We start from the raw sequence: 14,336 nt of genomic DNA on the forward strand, positions 1-14,336 counted from the left end.
TTATGTAAGAAGCTACTGAAATGCTGCCAGGATTCAAAGAGAAAGCATGCGAGTCTTGCTTCCACCACCCACAGAGCGCGATCGACAGTTTCTCCAGTATAAGTTTCTATGAGAGAGTTGTCAAGTGCTCAGTGGGAGGGGGGGGGGGGGCAGTACTTGCAGATTTTCTCCGAGTCCTGATGGAATTTCAACAGCTTTTTACAGCAAAATGCTGTTTGAAATAAGAGAAAACTATCTATATATAGCTCAGCATCTTATCCTGTTCCCCCTCAGACAGGGTGACATAGGAGATCTGATGATCCTCTTTAAGGGTATGTCCAACCTTTGAAAACCATACAATGTACATATCGAATGAATCTATTGGAAAAGTTGAAAAACTTAGCAAATGTTTTAAATTTCGTATCTTGAATAGTTTGAAAGAAAACACAGTTTAGCTCAACTACTTGTATCTTGTATGCAGTTGTTCACACCCAACTTTTGTTCATATAACCTTATTTACTTTTACGCTTGATTTAAATGCCAATATCCTTGATTTACTAGCAAATCTGGCTGTTAGAAAACCACTAAACACATGTAATGATCTCTGCAGCTTATCAGATGTAGCTAGAATGTCAGTGTTAATATGTGCGGTGTGCCAAGTTTAGTTACATAACAAGCCATTGACCCACGTAGCAATGCTCAGATGTCCTATAAGAGGCACTTTACCATTTAACTTCATAAAAAAGAGAAACCACATTGGGATAATAACAATCCATTCAAGTCAACAAGAACCATATCAGTGAAAACTATGCAACAGCGTTTTAGCTCTGGCAAAGTGGCCAAGTATCTAATATCCTGTCTTAATGTTACAGGAGAAGATACATGAGGTCAGCAGATCGGAAGAAGCCAGCTCTATCCTAGAAACACCACTTAACAATCACTTAAAAACTCAAAAGCAAAGCTGAAAGGCTTGACCCGGGTATAACGGAGTCGTATGCTGCTATGACCTTACCCCTTTAAATCCCCCTCCCCACCTACCATTACCCGAACAGACCACCGACACCATCTGTTGGATAAAATTTGGCCACAGCAGCCAATTTATTAAAACAAACAACATTAACATAAAATTTTTAAACGCATTTCCTTTCAAATATATCATACACCATTATAACCTCCTAACCATTATAAACATTCCCTAATGGAAAACCTGCGAAGAGGACCTTGGAGCCCCTCCTACTTCTAAAAATATCCTGTCGCCTCAAACCAACAGAGGAAATAGCTGTCCCGGTCACCAGCCGCAACTTGGCTGGCTCAGGCGACGCTATTTCCAAAACCTTCTTCCTCCCGCCGCCGGTGGCAGACTCGGGAGCCCAAGCAAACTCCCCATTAACCTCCGGCCGCCGTTTCTTCCCGACCCCGAGGCCGGCTAGCCACCCCTGGCTAGCCTCTCCCACCGACTATCAGGGCTCCGCCCTGTAACCCAGGAGGCGACAGGCCACGATTGACCAAATACAAAAAAGGGGGGAAGGGGCTATGTAGCCCCTGCCTTCCCCCACTAACCTTCTACACGGGCTCCAAGGGCCCCTCCCCCTCCCCTGCTGCTATGACGAAAGCCCTTTCCCGTGATCCCACCCCTCTCCCCCCCTGGGTTTCTTCTAGGGCGGGCGGGCGGGACTCTTCTAACTTCAGCTTCTTTCTTCCTCTTCTTCTGGACGCTGTAATGGCCTTTCCCTGCGCTACCCCTCTATTTAACCCCCTCTTCCTAAGCTCCGCCCCCTCCCGGCATCCTCTACTCTAATTAACCCCCCTCCTCCCCGTTAACCCTATCATGCTGCCTTCCTCCTACCGCCCTGCGGGCTTCCGGCTCCGGCAGACCTTGACCCGGGTATAACGGAGTCGTATGCTGCTATGACCTTACCCCTTTAAATCCCCCTCCCCACCTACCATTACCCGAACAGACCACCGACACCATCTGTTGGATAAAATTTGGCCACAGCAGCCAATTTATTAAAACAAACAACATTAACATAAAATTTTTAAACGCATTTCCTTTCAAATATATCATACACCATTATAACCTCCTAACCATTATAAACATTCCCTAATGGAAAACCTGCGAAGAGGACCTTGGAGCCCCTCCTACTTCTAAAAATATCCTGTCGCCTCAAACCAACAGAGGAAATAGCTGTCCCGGTCACCAGCCGCAACTTGGCTGGCTCAGGCGACGCTATTTCCAAAACCTTCTTCCTCCCGCCGCCGGTGGCAGACTCGGGAGCCCAAGCAAACTCCCCATTAACCTCCGGCCGCCGTTTCTTCCCGACCCCGAGGCCGGCTAGCCACCCCTGGCTAGCCTCTCCCACCGACTATCAGGGCTCCGCCCTGTAACCCAGGAGGCGACAGGCCACGATTGACCAAATACAAAAAAGGGGGGAAGGGGCTATGTAGCCCCTGCCTTCCCCCACTAACCTTCTACACGGGCTCCAAGGGCCCCTCCCCCTCCCCTGCCACAGCAAGTGAGGCTCGACCACCTTGAGCCTGCGCCGCCCCCCACACCAATAGCGCCCGCTCAATTCCCTCCTGCAATCCTTCCGTCCATAGGTCAATGCCGATGTCATTTAAGTGGACGCCGTCTGACCTCCAGTAATTGCCGACCCCTTTCTCCAGGTCTATATGTCGCGCTGCTACCCCCCCTTTGCTGCCCAGGAACCGCGACACTTCCCTGTTGAGCTTCACTCTTGCTCTGTTCAGGCCCTTCTCCGACTGCGCCCCCCTCCAAACTTTCCTAGGCACGATTTCGGACCACACTACGACCGTCCCCGGGTATGACGCTTGCAGTCTAAGACAGTCATACCTTATGTCCCTTGATAGGTCCCTAAACCTCCTTTTTCCCAAATCGTTTCCTCCCACGTGTATGACCAAAACCTCCAGCGCCCTATCCCACCTAACCCGCCTTTCAACTTCCTCCAATACGCTGCCCCAAGTCATCCCTCTAATCCCCATCCATCTCACTATCGCCTCACTCTTCTGAAACCGTAGCTGCCTCCCATTCGGCCGTACCCCCGCTCTCTCTGCTCCCCAAAAAACATAGGAGTCTCCCAAGATCCAAACTAATGCTGGACGACCATCTGTAAAATAAACAGCAACAATACTATATTAGCAAACCGCCATTATGACCCCCCCCACCCTCCAGACGACCCCGCCTTGAATTTAAAGCAGGTGGGGTCGCACGTATGATTTAAAACGCCCTGACTCCCACCGACCTATCCTCTTCACTGCCTCCTCCCCCATACCTCTTACTGACGCTTCCGTCGCCGCCCCCACCCGAAATGAGTGAGACCCGAACTGTGTATTATTAAAACCCGCCACCTCTAAGGCCTTCTTGAACACCGCTATAAACTGAAAACGCGACAAAAATTCCCCGGTCTCGTGCCGCAAAAATGGGCCCGTGCGAAAATTTAACCCTTTGCTATACTGCTCCCAGGCACTCAGAGGGCACATACTGGCCCCCGGCACCTCACCCAACCGGATCACCTGCCCCCGTCCTTGCTGATCCGTCTTGGACCGACGGATAAGCAAGTCCAACCTCCCGTCTACCAACCGCACATCCTCCGCCTGCAGGCCGCCCCCCACGGTCTTGCTAGGTGACACCAATTCGCTTACCCGTAGGGCCCCGAAAAATGCAAATGAAAAAGCCGCCCTAAACAACCGCCGCTCGAACTCTTTTCCGCAAACAACATCAACCGCCTCCCCTAATTTCTCCAAAACATCAAATGATACCGGTCGCCTAGTGTCCTGTCTCCCTTTCCCTCTCCTCAGACCCTTCAGCGCCTGTTTTACCAAAAAATTTTTTGTCGCGTCCTCCACCCCCCGTATTTTAAACCCAAAAGCCACCCCCGCTATAAACTGGTTCACTTTTGCCACTGACCGACCCAAATCTGCACTCTCTCCCAACCAACTCAACAGCAAGCCCACTCTATCCTCCTCTGAACGCTCCCCCCCACGCTGCCTCAACCATTCTTCCCACTCGCTCCACGCTGCGCAATATGCTGCCCTAGTCCGCCGAGCCAGTGACCGTTCTATCAGGCCCCCCACTGCTCGCTTACCACGTTCCAGATTCGAGACGGGCACTTCCTCCCCTCCTTCTCCGCACCCGGCGCCAGTGTCCGGAACCGCTCCCACTGAAAGCGAGAGAGAGCATCCGCAATTGAGTTCTCGACACCTGGAACGTGTACCGCTACTACCCACATGTTTAATGACAAGGCCTCTAGCACCAACTGACGCAGCAGGTTAACCACCGGGGGGGATGACGCAGAGAGGTTGTTAATCACCTGCACCACCCCCATGTTGTCGCAGTGGAATCTTACTTTTCTATCACGGAAGTGGTTACCCCACAGTGTGATAGCCACTACTATTGGAAATAATTCCAATAGTACTAAGTTCCGAACTAAGCCTTCTTGCTTCCACTGCTCCGGCCATTCCCCCGCACACCATCTACCTTGAAAATAGGCCCCAAAGCCTGCGCTCCCTGCTGCATCTGTATAGAGCTCCCAGTCCACGTTGCTACTGACCTCCCCCATAATTACCGACCTGCCATTGTACTTCTCTAAAAAGGCGGACCAAACTGCCAGGTCCGCCTTGTGACTAACTCCCAAACGGATAAAGTGATGAGGGGCCCGAATCCCTGCTGTTGCCGCCGCCAACCGTCTACTGAAAACCCGGCCCATGGGCATGATCCTGCAGGCAAAATTCAGCTTGCCCAGCAGTGACTGCAGCCCTTTGAGCGTGATTTTCTTCGCCACCCGCGCCGCACCTAATTCCTCCTGCAAGTTTCTTAATTTTTCTTCTGGTAATCGGCACTCCATTGCCTCAGAGTCAATGGTGATGCCCAAAAAACTTAAACAAGTTGTGGGCCCCTCCGTCTTTTCCGGTGCCAGAGGCACCCCGAACCGTTTGGCCACCCATTGCAAGGTTCCCAGTAAGTTCGCACAAACTGGCGAACCCCCGGGCCCTACGCACAGAAAATCATCCAGGTAATGAATGACCGACTGCACTGCCGCCGTGTCCTTCACCACCCACTCTAAAAACGAACTAAACGCTTCGAAGTATGCACATGAGATTGAGCATCCCATGGGCAAACAACGATCCGCAAAATAACTCCCTGCCCAAAAACACCCCAACAACCTCACACTTTCTTGTGTTACTGGCAGCAAGCGAAAGGCTGACTCTATGTCAGCCTTTGCCATCAATGCCCCCCTTCCATAGTTCCGAACCCAATGAAGCGCCGCATCAAACGATGTATACACCACCGAGCATAGCTCGGGGTCTATTCCGTCGTTTACAGACGCCCCCCTTGGGTACGATAAGTGGTGAATAAGCCGAAATTTATTCGGCTCCTTCTTCGGTACCACTCCCAAAGGTGACACCACAAAGTCTTGCACGGGTGGCTCTTCAAACGGCCCCGCCATGCGCCCTAACCTAACCTCTTTCATTAGCTTCTCCGTCACCACTTCCGGATATTCTAACGCCGAACGTAAATTTTTTAACGAAAAGGGGACCCCATGAACCGGAGGCGGGATGTGAAAACCATCCCTAAAACCCTTAAACAATAACTCCGCCTTCTCTCTATCCGGGTACCTACTTAGGTACGGTACCATCTCTTCCAGAATCACTGGGGTCATCCCTTTTCGCAAAACCCCCTGGACCTTTTCCCTTTCCTTTCTTGAAACATCTGCCAGCCCCGTGAGACCCCGCGCCGCAGTGAGAGCAGGCATGACGGAACTTGCATGTTGCTCCGAACTTGCACTGACCCTCGTTGTACTGCCAGCAGTACCCGGTCCTACTCCCCCCTGCTGAACCACCCTGCCCCCCGGCTGAACTAGAGGCCGAGCCGAAGGACCCGGCACTGCCCTGAAAGGGCTGACCGAACCGCGCGGGGGCCATTACTCTCAACCATAGACCTATATCTTTGTGATCCCATCTGATCGATGGGCGCACTGCCTTACGCTGCCTGAACTGCTCATCATAGCGCAGCCAGGTCTGTCCCCCATACACTCGATAGGCCTCACCAATGGAGTCCATGTAACAGAAAAGGCCGGAGCAATTGTCCGGCGCTTTTTCTCCGATTACGCTCGCTAGAATGGCAAACGCCTGCAGCCAGTTCGCGAACGTCTGGGGTATAAGGCGCCACCTACGCTTCTCCTCCTCCTCTTTTTTAAACTCAGTCCGCTTTCCCTTGTCTAAATTAAATTTTTCCAAGGGTAGGAGGGAGAATATCTCGACATATTCGTCCCTCCAAATCTTTTCCCTCACCTCTTTTTTTAGGTGGGCCCCCAACGGGCCCTCAAAGCAGACGTAGACCTCGCCTTTTGCCTTATCGTCTAGCCGCACCCCCTCCCCGTCCTTTTCTGTCTGGACCGCTACTGCCACCCCGGCCGATCCCCCTGACTCCAACGTACCTGCTGCACCCCCCACTTGAGAGATTTCCCCAGTGGATTGTGCCCCCGTCTGTAACCCGCTCGTGGACATCTGTCCTACCAGCGGGGCAGATTGTAACACCCCAACCGCCTGTCCTACCCCAGTCCCACCAGCAAACGGTCCTCCCGGTCCGTCCCTAATGCTGGACGACGCACTGCATGGTGAGTTCCATGCTGTGACAGGCGACGGAGCGTAACCTACCCCCTGCCTCCTCAGCAATTCTAATACCACCCCCAGCAATGCACCTGCTTCGCCGCCTACCCCTAGCGCGTTAGTTAATGCAGCGCTACCCCCCGCAAATACCCCACTACTAGACCCCGCATGCGCCACGCGGCTAACATTGCTGGACACACCAGACATAGAGCATGACTCACCTGGCTGCGTAGGGGCTGTGGACCCACCAGCCGCCGACCAGTCTTGCCGCTGTTCCTCCTGGACTCTGCTAACGCCGGGCTGTGACCGCTCTGCTGGGACCGCAACCGCCTCCGATCTTCTTGGTGCCGAAGAAACATAGGCCACCTCTGTCGCCGTCGCACGCCTTCCGGATGACTCCGCCGCCGGGCCCCGAGAAACCGCGGGCCGCCCGTCACTTGAACTGTTGCAGGGCTGCTCCCCCTCCGATGCACCTCCGGGTGAGCAGCCCCCGACCCCTTCCAGGCTCTTTGCTTTCTGTGCAGCGCTTGGCCCCGCCCCCCTCTCAGCACGGGGCCTCGCGCTGCCCGCCGCACCTCGTCTTTTGGCGGGAGTCCTCCCCGCCCTGCTCCCCCTGCCTGTTGGTGTTGCCGGGGGGAGCCTACTACGGGGGGGGGCCGGAGAGGCACTCCGCAGCCTCTGCCTGCGTGAGGGAGCGTGCTCGGGGCTCAGTCTCTCTGGTGCACGCGCCCTCCGCGGCCGCTCTTTTGCCAGCCCCGCTGGTGCTGCCGCCGCCGGCCCCGCACCTGTCCTCCGACTCCGGACCTCTGCAGCCGCCTCTGCACCTCCCGCCGCCTCCGCTCGAGCTCCCGCTGCTCCTGCTTCTGCCGCCGCTGCCGTGGATACCGCCGCTGCTCCCCGGGCTTCACCGGAGAGCTGGACAAGCCAGTCCAGCCCCCTTTCTTCTGCCTCCGCCCGGATCTTCTCGAGGATCGCCTCCATCTTCTCCCGGTAAGTGGCTGGTCTTCGGGCTCTTCTTTTTCTTTTCTTCTTCTTTGGGACTGCCTCCGCTGCTTCTTTTTCGGCACCTCGGGTCTCCGGTCTTCAGTCTCCCTGCCTCGCTGCCGTCTGCCGCGCTCTTCAGCTCCGCCGGGCACCTCAGGTCTGCTGGGCTCTTTGGGACTGCTGGGCTCTTCGGTCCGCTGGGGTCTTCGGTCCGCTGGGGTCTTCGGTCCGCTGGGGTCTTCGGTCCGCTGGGGTCTTCGGTCCGCTGGGGTCTTCGGTCCGCTGGGGTCTTCGGTCCGCTGGGGTCTTCTAACTTCAGCTTCTTTCTTCCTCTTCTTCTGGACGCTGTAATGGCCTTTCCCTGCGCTACCCCTCTATTTAACCCCCTCTTCCTAAGCTCCGCCCCCTCCCGGCATCCTCTACTCTAATTAACCCCCCTCCTCCCCGTTAACCCTATCATGCTGCCTTCCTCCTACCGCCCTGCGGGCTTCCGGCTCCGGCAGACCTTTAACTCTTCCAGATCACGTTTGTGAAGAATGGATGTGAAAACAGAATACTAGATATGGATATGTCATAATATACAGACATAGCAGAGCCAAACTAGTAATTGGACTATCATTGACTTTATATATCTTCTGCATCATTGTGATCGTATATATGTGGTTTTACATGAGACTGCAGATCAATAATCCCAATGCATTCTGCAGTTGTCAATACGTAATGCCAATGCAATGCCAAAGGGTAAAACAACAAATACAACCCAACTACATCTGAAGTGTCATTGATGATGTTAGTTTATTGGCAGTTTACTGTTTTTGTTCTAGCTGAACTAACCTGAACAACTGAAGAGTTTCTTCCCCAAGAAGATTCCCAAACAGCAACCCATTGGTTTGAGGGTCTGTTACAGCAGAGCTATGACAGTACCCTGAGTGCAGCGCAGTGACATGACTGAGCTGTGACAAGGTCCGGGTCCTTTGCACAATGCATCTTTTGACAGCACTGCACATCTGTAGGCTGGAGGAGGAGAGAGAATGGCAGAGGCCTTGTGAAAGGAGGGTAAATGGCCTGGTTTATGCAGAATGAGTTTCCTGGCAACATGATACATTTTACTTTTTGCTCCCACTCCTGCATTTGGATTCTTTGCATTCTCTTGCTATTTAAAGGCTTTCAGCCCTAAAATATATAACTGTATTCAAGAAATCCACTCCGCTCCTTCATGGTGCACGTGTCCAGGTTGGCAGCCCCAATACACAGTAGAGGAAACCTACTTATGTGTAACTTTTAACTTCTTCAAAGATTTATTTAGAGTCAGGCAGACATCACAGTGTAACACTTTTTGACTCCATTCAATCCAGGGGCGTAACTAAAGGCTCAGGGGCCCTGATGCAAAAGGGGAGCTGCCCCCCCCGCCCCCCACCTCTTTCTGTATTTGTACCCGTACCCATACCTAAACCATGCTGCATAGAGGCATAACTTGAAGCTTCTGGGCTCCAATGCAAAGCCTGTAACAGGGCCCCCAACTATAATGCTTTAGTCATAGTACTGGGCTCCTTATATGGAGAAGAGAGGCCTTATGGGCCCCCTAAGGCTCCTGGGCCCGGGTGCAACCGCATCCCCTGCACCCTCTATAGTTACGCCCCTGATTCGATCTCTGGTCTATTTTCTCTTCTAAAGTATATAGTGTAACTGATGTGTCTCAATAGAGTTAATCAATACTGTGTGAAAAGCATTTGTCTGTAGCTATTATGAAACTACTAACCTCATCATGCCCTGAAGCTGCAGACTGATTTAGCATGCTGGGACTAGTAGTCTCACAATAGCTTAAAAGGGCCCCTTTAGCTAAAATATAAGTTTTCATCTCTGCTCCATTCACTTGATTGCCTGTCACACTCTGGAGGTCTCTGCTGTATATTGCAGTCACTTCCATGCAGTGCAGCGTCCGGTCTGATACTTATCAATCCCACAATGTATCAGCACAACATCACATGACCAGCTAGAGCCAGTAGGGCAGAGATGGTATTCTGCATTCACCTCAGGTGGTCATGTGATCTCAATTTGAACACCTGAGATTCACCTCAATAAACTACAGATCATAAGTATGCAGTCAGGAGGTAAAAGTGTGATCTCCTCTATTATAACTGTGTAACATGAGTTGTATGATTATTATCAGTAACTGTGGTAGAAGTGTCTGTGCCCCCCTCTGAAGAGCATGTGTGGTAATAGGTGTGTAATATCATCACACAGGAGTTATGCTGACTGAGAAACTGACTGGTTTGAGAAAACATAAACCCAAGTAATTATCAGGTGGTCGAAATGAGATCACATGATGACCTGAGGAGAAGGACTCCAGGAGTTTCAGATAGAAAGGTAATGTTAGCTGACTTATATATATATATATATACTGGGGGGATAGTTATATAATAAATGGCAAAAAAAAGTGGAGTGGACTTTTAAGAGCTGAAGGTTGACAATCACATTCACTTAGAGATGTGTTTAGTTTCATAATTCTGTAATTTCCCTGGTCCCATATAGTGTATGACATGCAATAACCTAAAAAAACAGATCATTGTAGGGTCCGATGTGAAGTACTTAGAGTATCCTCAAACTACTTCAGAAACATTTACATCATCAGTAGTTCATCAGGGGATCTTTCTTGAAAAATTAATTTAGTTTCCATTATGACTGCCCAGCATTTTAACAGATTTGATTACAGCCTAAGGGCGCATTCAGATGACCATATATCGGCCGGGTTTTCACGCCAGCCGATATACGGCGTCTCTCTCTGCAGGGGGAGGAGACTGGAAGAGCTGAGAGCAGTGCTCTGAGCTCCCGCCCCCTCTTTGCCTCCTCTCCACCCCCCTGCACTATTTTCAATGAAGAGAGGCGGGATGGGGCGGACCTAATTTGCACCACTTAGCCCCACCCCCATCCTGCCTCCTCTCATTGCAGTGCTATTGCTGTGTTATGTATCTGTGCATTAGTTTATCAGAAACTTACATTTTATTAGTAACAGCACACATAGCTTACAAGAAGTAGTTCTCGCTATTCATGAGCTGCAGGCTAGCTCCATCCAGCCCACCCTCCAGCCACTGAGTTACAGCTGTCTTTCTATGCACAATAATATGCATACAGCTGTCAATTAGTGGCCAAAGGGCAGGTGGGAGATCATCCCACAGCTCCTGAATATCAAGGACTACTTCCTGTAATCCTCTCTGTGTGTGATGCCACTGACATGCAAGTTGCTGACAAGCTACCTCACAGACAGAAATATTATTGCAACCAGCAAGCCTGCCACCACCTTATGCTGCCCTCAGAGAAGAGGGTATAATAGTGGTGACAGATTCTTCATAAGGTTGCCAGCACACAGCGAAGCTGCCATCCCTGACTGTACACTGACACATGCAGTCCCTTTATAGAGATATATTTACTCCATGTGCAGCTGTATGGTGCCTGGTGGAGCAGTATATTCTCCCCTCCAAGCAAGGCTACTAGAGGACAAGATCTTAATACAGCATACACAATTATTCCCATGTTCTCCATATGGATCTTCGAGAGAAAACTCTGTGTGCCTCTGTATAAGATGAAAGGTCCGTAAAAACACATTTTTGACCAGGATTGTCTATGAGCGCTGTGTTCTGGATCCATTTAACACAGATCAGTAATACAGAGGTGTATATGGAAACTATGGAAAAGTTCACCATAGATTATGCCAAGGTATACTAGGCCTCCTCCCCGCTTGTAACTTCTACTCAGTGATGAACTTACTGAATGCATTATGTTTTTCTGCTTGAACAACTTTTATCACCTATCACTGTTGAGATCTCCGTTGATCCTGAGAATGGGTTTCCCACGTTCCCCTCTTCTTTGACTGTGGGTAGCTGCAGTGACATCAGACTGAATGTTGCAGCAGTCATGCATGCATGGCAATGCTGCATTCATTTCAATGGGGCTGACAAAATAACGAGTGCAAGCATTCAGCTGTCTCCCGCAGTCCCATATTGAAAATGGATGGAATGGCGACGCACATGCACTACTGCTGCTACAATCAATCTCTCCCTCACTACGGAGATTGGGGGTGCAGTGAGCCCTTATTGAGAAGGAGGAAGAACAAGGGACCTCTGTTCTCAGGATGGTAGGCTCAGCAGTAAGATCCCCTCTAGAGATGAGCAAGCATACTCGCTAAGGACAATTACTCGAGCGAGTATTGTCCTTAGCGAGTACCTGCCCGCTTGGAAGAAAAGATTCGGGTGCCGGCGCGGGTGTGCGGTGAGTTGCGGGAGTGAGCAGAGGGGAGCGGGGGGAAGAGAGGGAGAGAGAGATCTTCCCCTCCGTTCCTCCCCGCTCTCCCCTGACACTCCCCGCCCCCTGCCGGCACCCAAATCTTTACAGACGAGTGGACAGGTACTCGCTAAGGACAATGCTCGCTCGAGTAATTGTTCTTAGCGAGTATGCTCGGTCATCTCTAATCCCCTTCTATAAGACTTTTATCACTCTCCTGTAGATAGATGATAAAAGTTGGTGTTAGTACAGCCCCTTTAAGACCCTTATCCTTTCACTTCTATCATATGCTTCATCACAAACCCATGCCCAGGTAGTCACTGACCAGCAAGGCAACATGTTACTAAAGAGTTTTAGTTCCGAATATGAAATGTCGTCTGAGCCTACTTATAGAGCTGTGGCCAGTCTCACATAACGGCATTGATTCTTTATTGCGCTGTGTCTAATGTTATGGCAAGATCTCCTGTACAATAAACAGCAGTCAAGCAACAACTAATCCAATAATTAGAGAAATGGCTGCTATATTGTCACAAGTCTATCCCTCCTAGCAGTACAGCTTATATAGTCATATGATCAACATAATCTTCTCTTAGGAATCATGTGCACTTCAGAGCCCTCTGCACGGCCCTGTACTGCAAGTTCCTCAATCATCAGCTGTGAGAGAACCAGTAAGTGTTCAATCTCTCTGCAGCGCAACCACAGGGAAAATTAGGCATTACCCAGTGCCCATTCTAATCAATGAACTTCTCTAATTCTCTAGTAGTGCACATAAAAATAGGTTTTCTAAGAACCCTCAACTAGTAATGTCCTTTACGGAAACCAGTAAAGTGGCTCTTATTTGCTACTAAACTTGGTCTTCTTGGTCTTCACCACATAGCCTTACCTGATGAAGCTACACATGGTAACAATAGGTGTTGGGTCGGGGGTTTTGATGCAGCACCTAATGGATGAGTATCTTGATTATTTTTTCACCTCATTATCTCTTGCTCTCTTTTTCCAACTTCTTCTTCCATTATTACTAGTATATAATGTAAATCTATCTTTTATGTAACTAAAATAGGCTGGCAGGATTGGGTGGTAATTGGGACGGCAATCCAAATGGCAAGGGTACATCCAGGGTGAACCCTCTGATATAGGTCCCCCCAATGTATTGGATGTGCAAGGGGAAGGGGTGTACTTCAGTTGTGTCAATGCGTTGGCATGATAAGGCAGCAGAGTTGTGGGCACCGAGCAGCTGTGTTGAGCAGCTCCTAACATGTGGCCCCTTCTCAGCATAGCTGGTTAGTAGGACTTCAGGCTCTCTATCTTTTTGAGCGCTCTCTGCTCTATTTTGCTGGTTTTTCAAGCTTTTTAATGCACCTCCCCACCCATCCCCATGATGGGGTGCGTTAGGAACAGCTGTCGTTACTGCGTCCAAAAACGGCCGTAAAATCGCCACGTTTTGGCGATGATGTGTGTGAGAATGGCCTAACTGTGTAATCGGATTGGCTCTGGGGCATATTTAAGATGTTGGTTAGCACTAAGCAGTATTATACCAACCCCTGACGAAGAGCAAATTGAAATGGGCTTCTCTTGTTACATTATATATGGATCTGTATTGATCTACTATATGGCAGATATTGCGGTATTATTGCACTTTATTTTTGGATCATGTCACTAGGCTTTGGTTTAATATGTTAAATCTGCTAACGTTTTGTTATTAGATGTACAGGGTGGATTTGTTGCACTCTATTTGTTATCACATATTTATTATTAGTGGATCACTTTAATATAATGTTTATATTATGTAGATTGGTAATATTGATATTTTTCCGGGATACCCATTTTTAGATATTCATATAGGAATTTCAATGAAGATTTGATATTTTTCGATGAGTTGCATTTCTATTTGTAGTATTTATTAATGCATCTCATGATGCAACATGATAAGTGGTGACGGTGCAGATATATTATAGTGGTACAGATGTACTATTTCTGCAGTTTGTATGGTTACTATTTTTGATTAGTGTTTTTGTAGGTTTACTAGCAAGTAGATGTTCGCCACATCTGTATATAACATGCATATTTAATAGGACAGTCAAAAAAAGCCTGTTAATACGATAGTCAATGTGAAAAACAGTAAAAAAAATTTACTTTATTTATCAAAAATGACATTTTGTGTCTGAAAAATTGCTCTAAAGTGCTGCCACTAGGACTTTCCCTTCCATCTAACTTGCTGTCCACTGCCTGTTATTGAGTGAAGCCTGTCTCTAGTAACAGATGGGTAATGTGAAGTGGCTTAGCTAGCATAAAAGAGCTCAGTGTAATACATACAGCCTGTGCAACTTGCTTTCCTCCCATCCACCCATCTACACTATATATGTTAGCTTTCCTGCCTCTTGTCTCAGCACTGAGCAATAAATAACCATCATTCCCCTGATAAAAAAGCCCTGTTCTGCCCATCTACAAGCCAGCTCTGCTATGACTCC

At 49.6% G+C, this 14,336-nt stretch overlaps 2 protein-coding genes across 8 annotated transcripts in view; both read right to left on the bottom strand.

Annotated features, from left to right (window-relative positions):
- Positions 1-14,336, bottom strand: part of SH3TC2 (SH3 domain and tetratricopeptide repeats 2) — a 99,749-nt gene that overhangs the window by 75,874 nt on the left and 9,539 nt on the right. The window lies entirely within an intron of this gene.
- LOC136611582 (uncharacterized) lies at positions 1,825-7,485 on the bottom strand. 2 transcript variants are annotated; one of them, XR_010790292.1, is made up of 3 exons: positions 6,828-7,485; positions 4,083-4,157; positions 1,831-3,104 (listed from the first exon to the last, which is right to left on the bottom strand). XR_010790292.1 is itself a non-coding variant. In XM_066591289.1 (2 exons), exons 1-2 carry the CDS (start codon positions 5,748-5,750, stop codon positions 3,087-3,089), a joined length of 1,686 nt encoding a protein of 561 aa, XP_066447386.1. In that variant the 5' UTR covers positions 5,751-6,369; the 3' UTR covers positions 1,825-3,086. The 2 variants fall into 2 exon arrangements, 1 of the variants encoding a protein (XP_066447386.1); XM_066591289.1 differs by lacking the exon at positions 6,828-7,485 and having other exon boundaries at positions 1,825-3,104; positions 4,083-6,369.

Source organism: Eleutherodactylus coqui, chromosome 2, assembly GCF_035609145.1.
Source record: "Eleutherodactylus coqui strain aEleCoq1 chromosome 2, aEleCoq1.hap1, whole genome shotgun sequence".
NCBI lineage: Eukaryota > Metazoa > Chordata > Amphibia > Anura > Eleutherodactylidae > Eleutherodactylus > Eleutherodactylus coqui.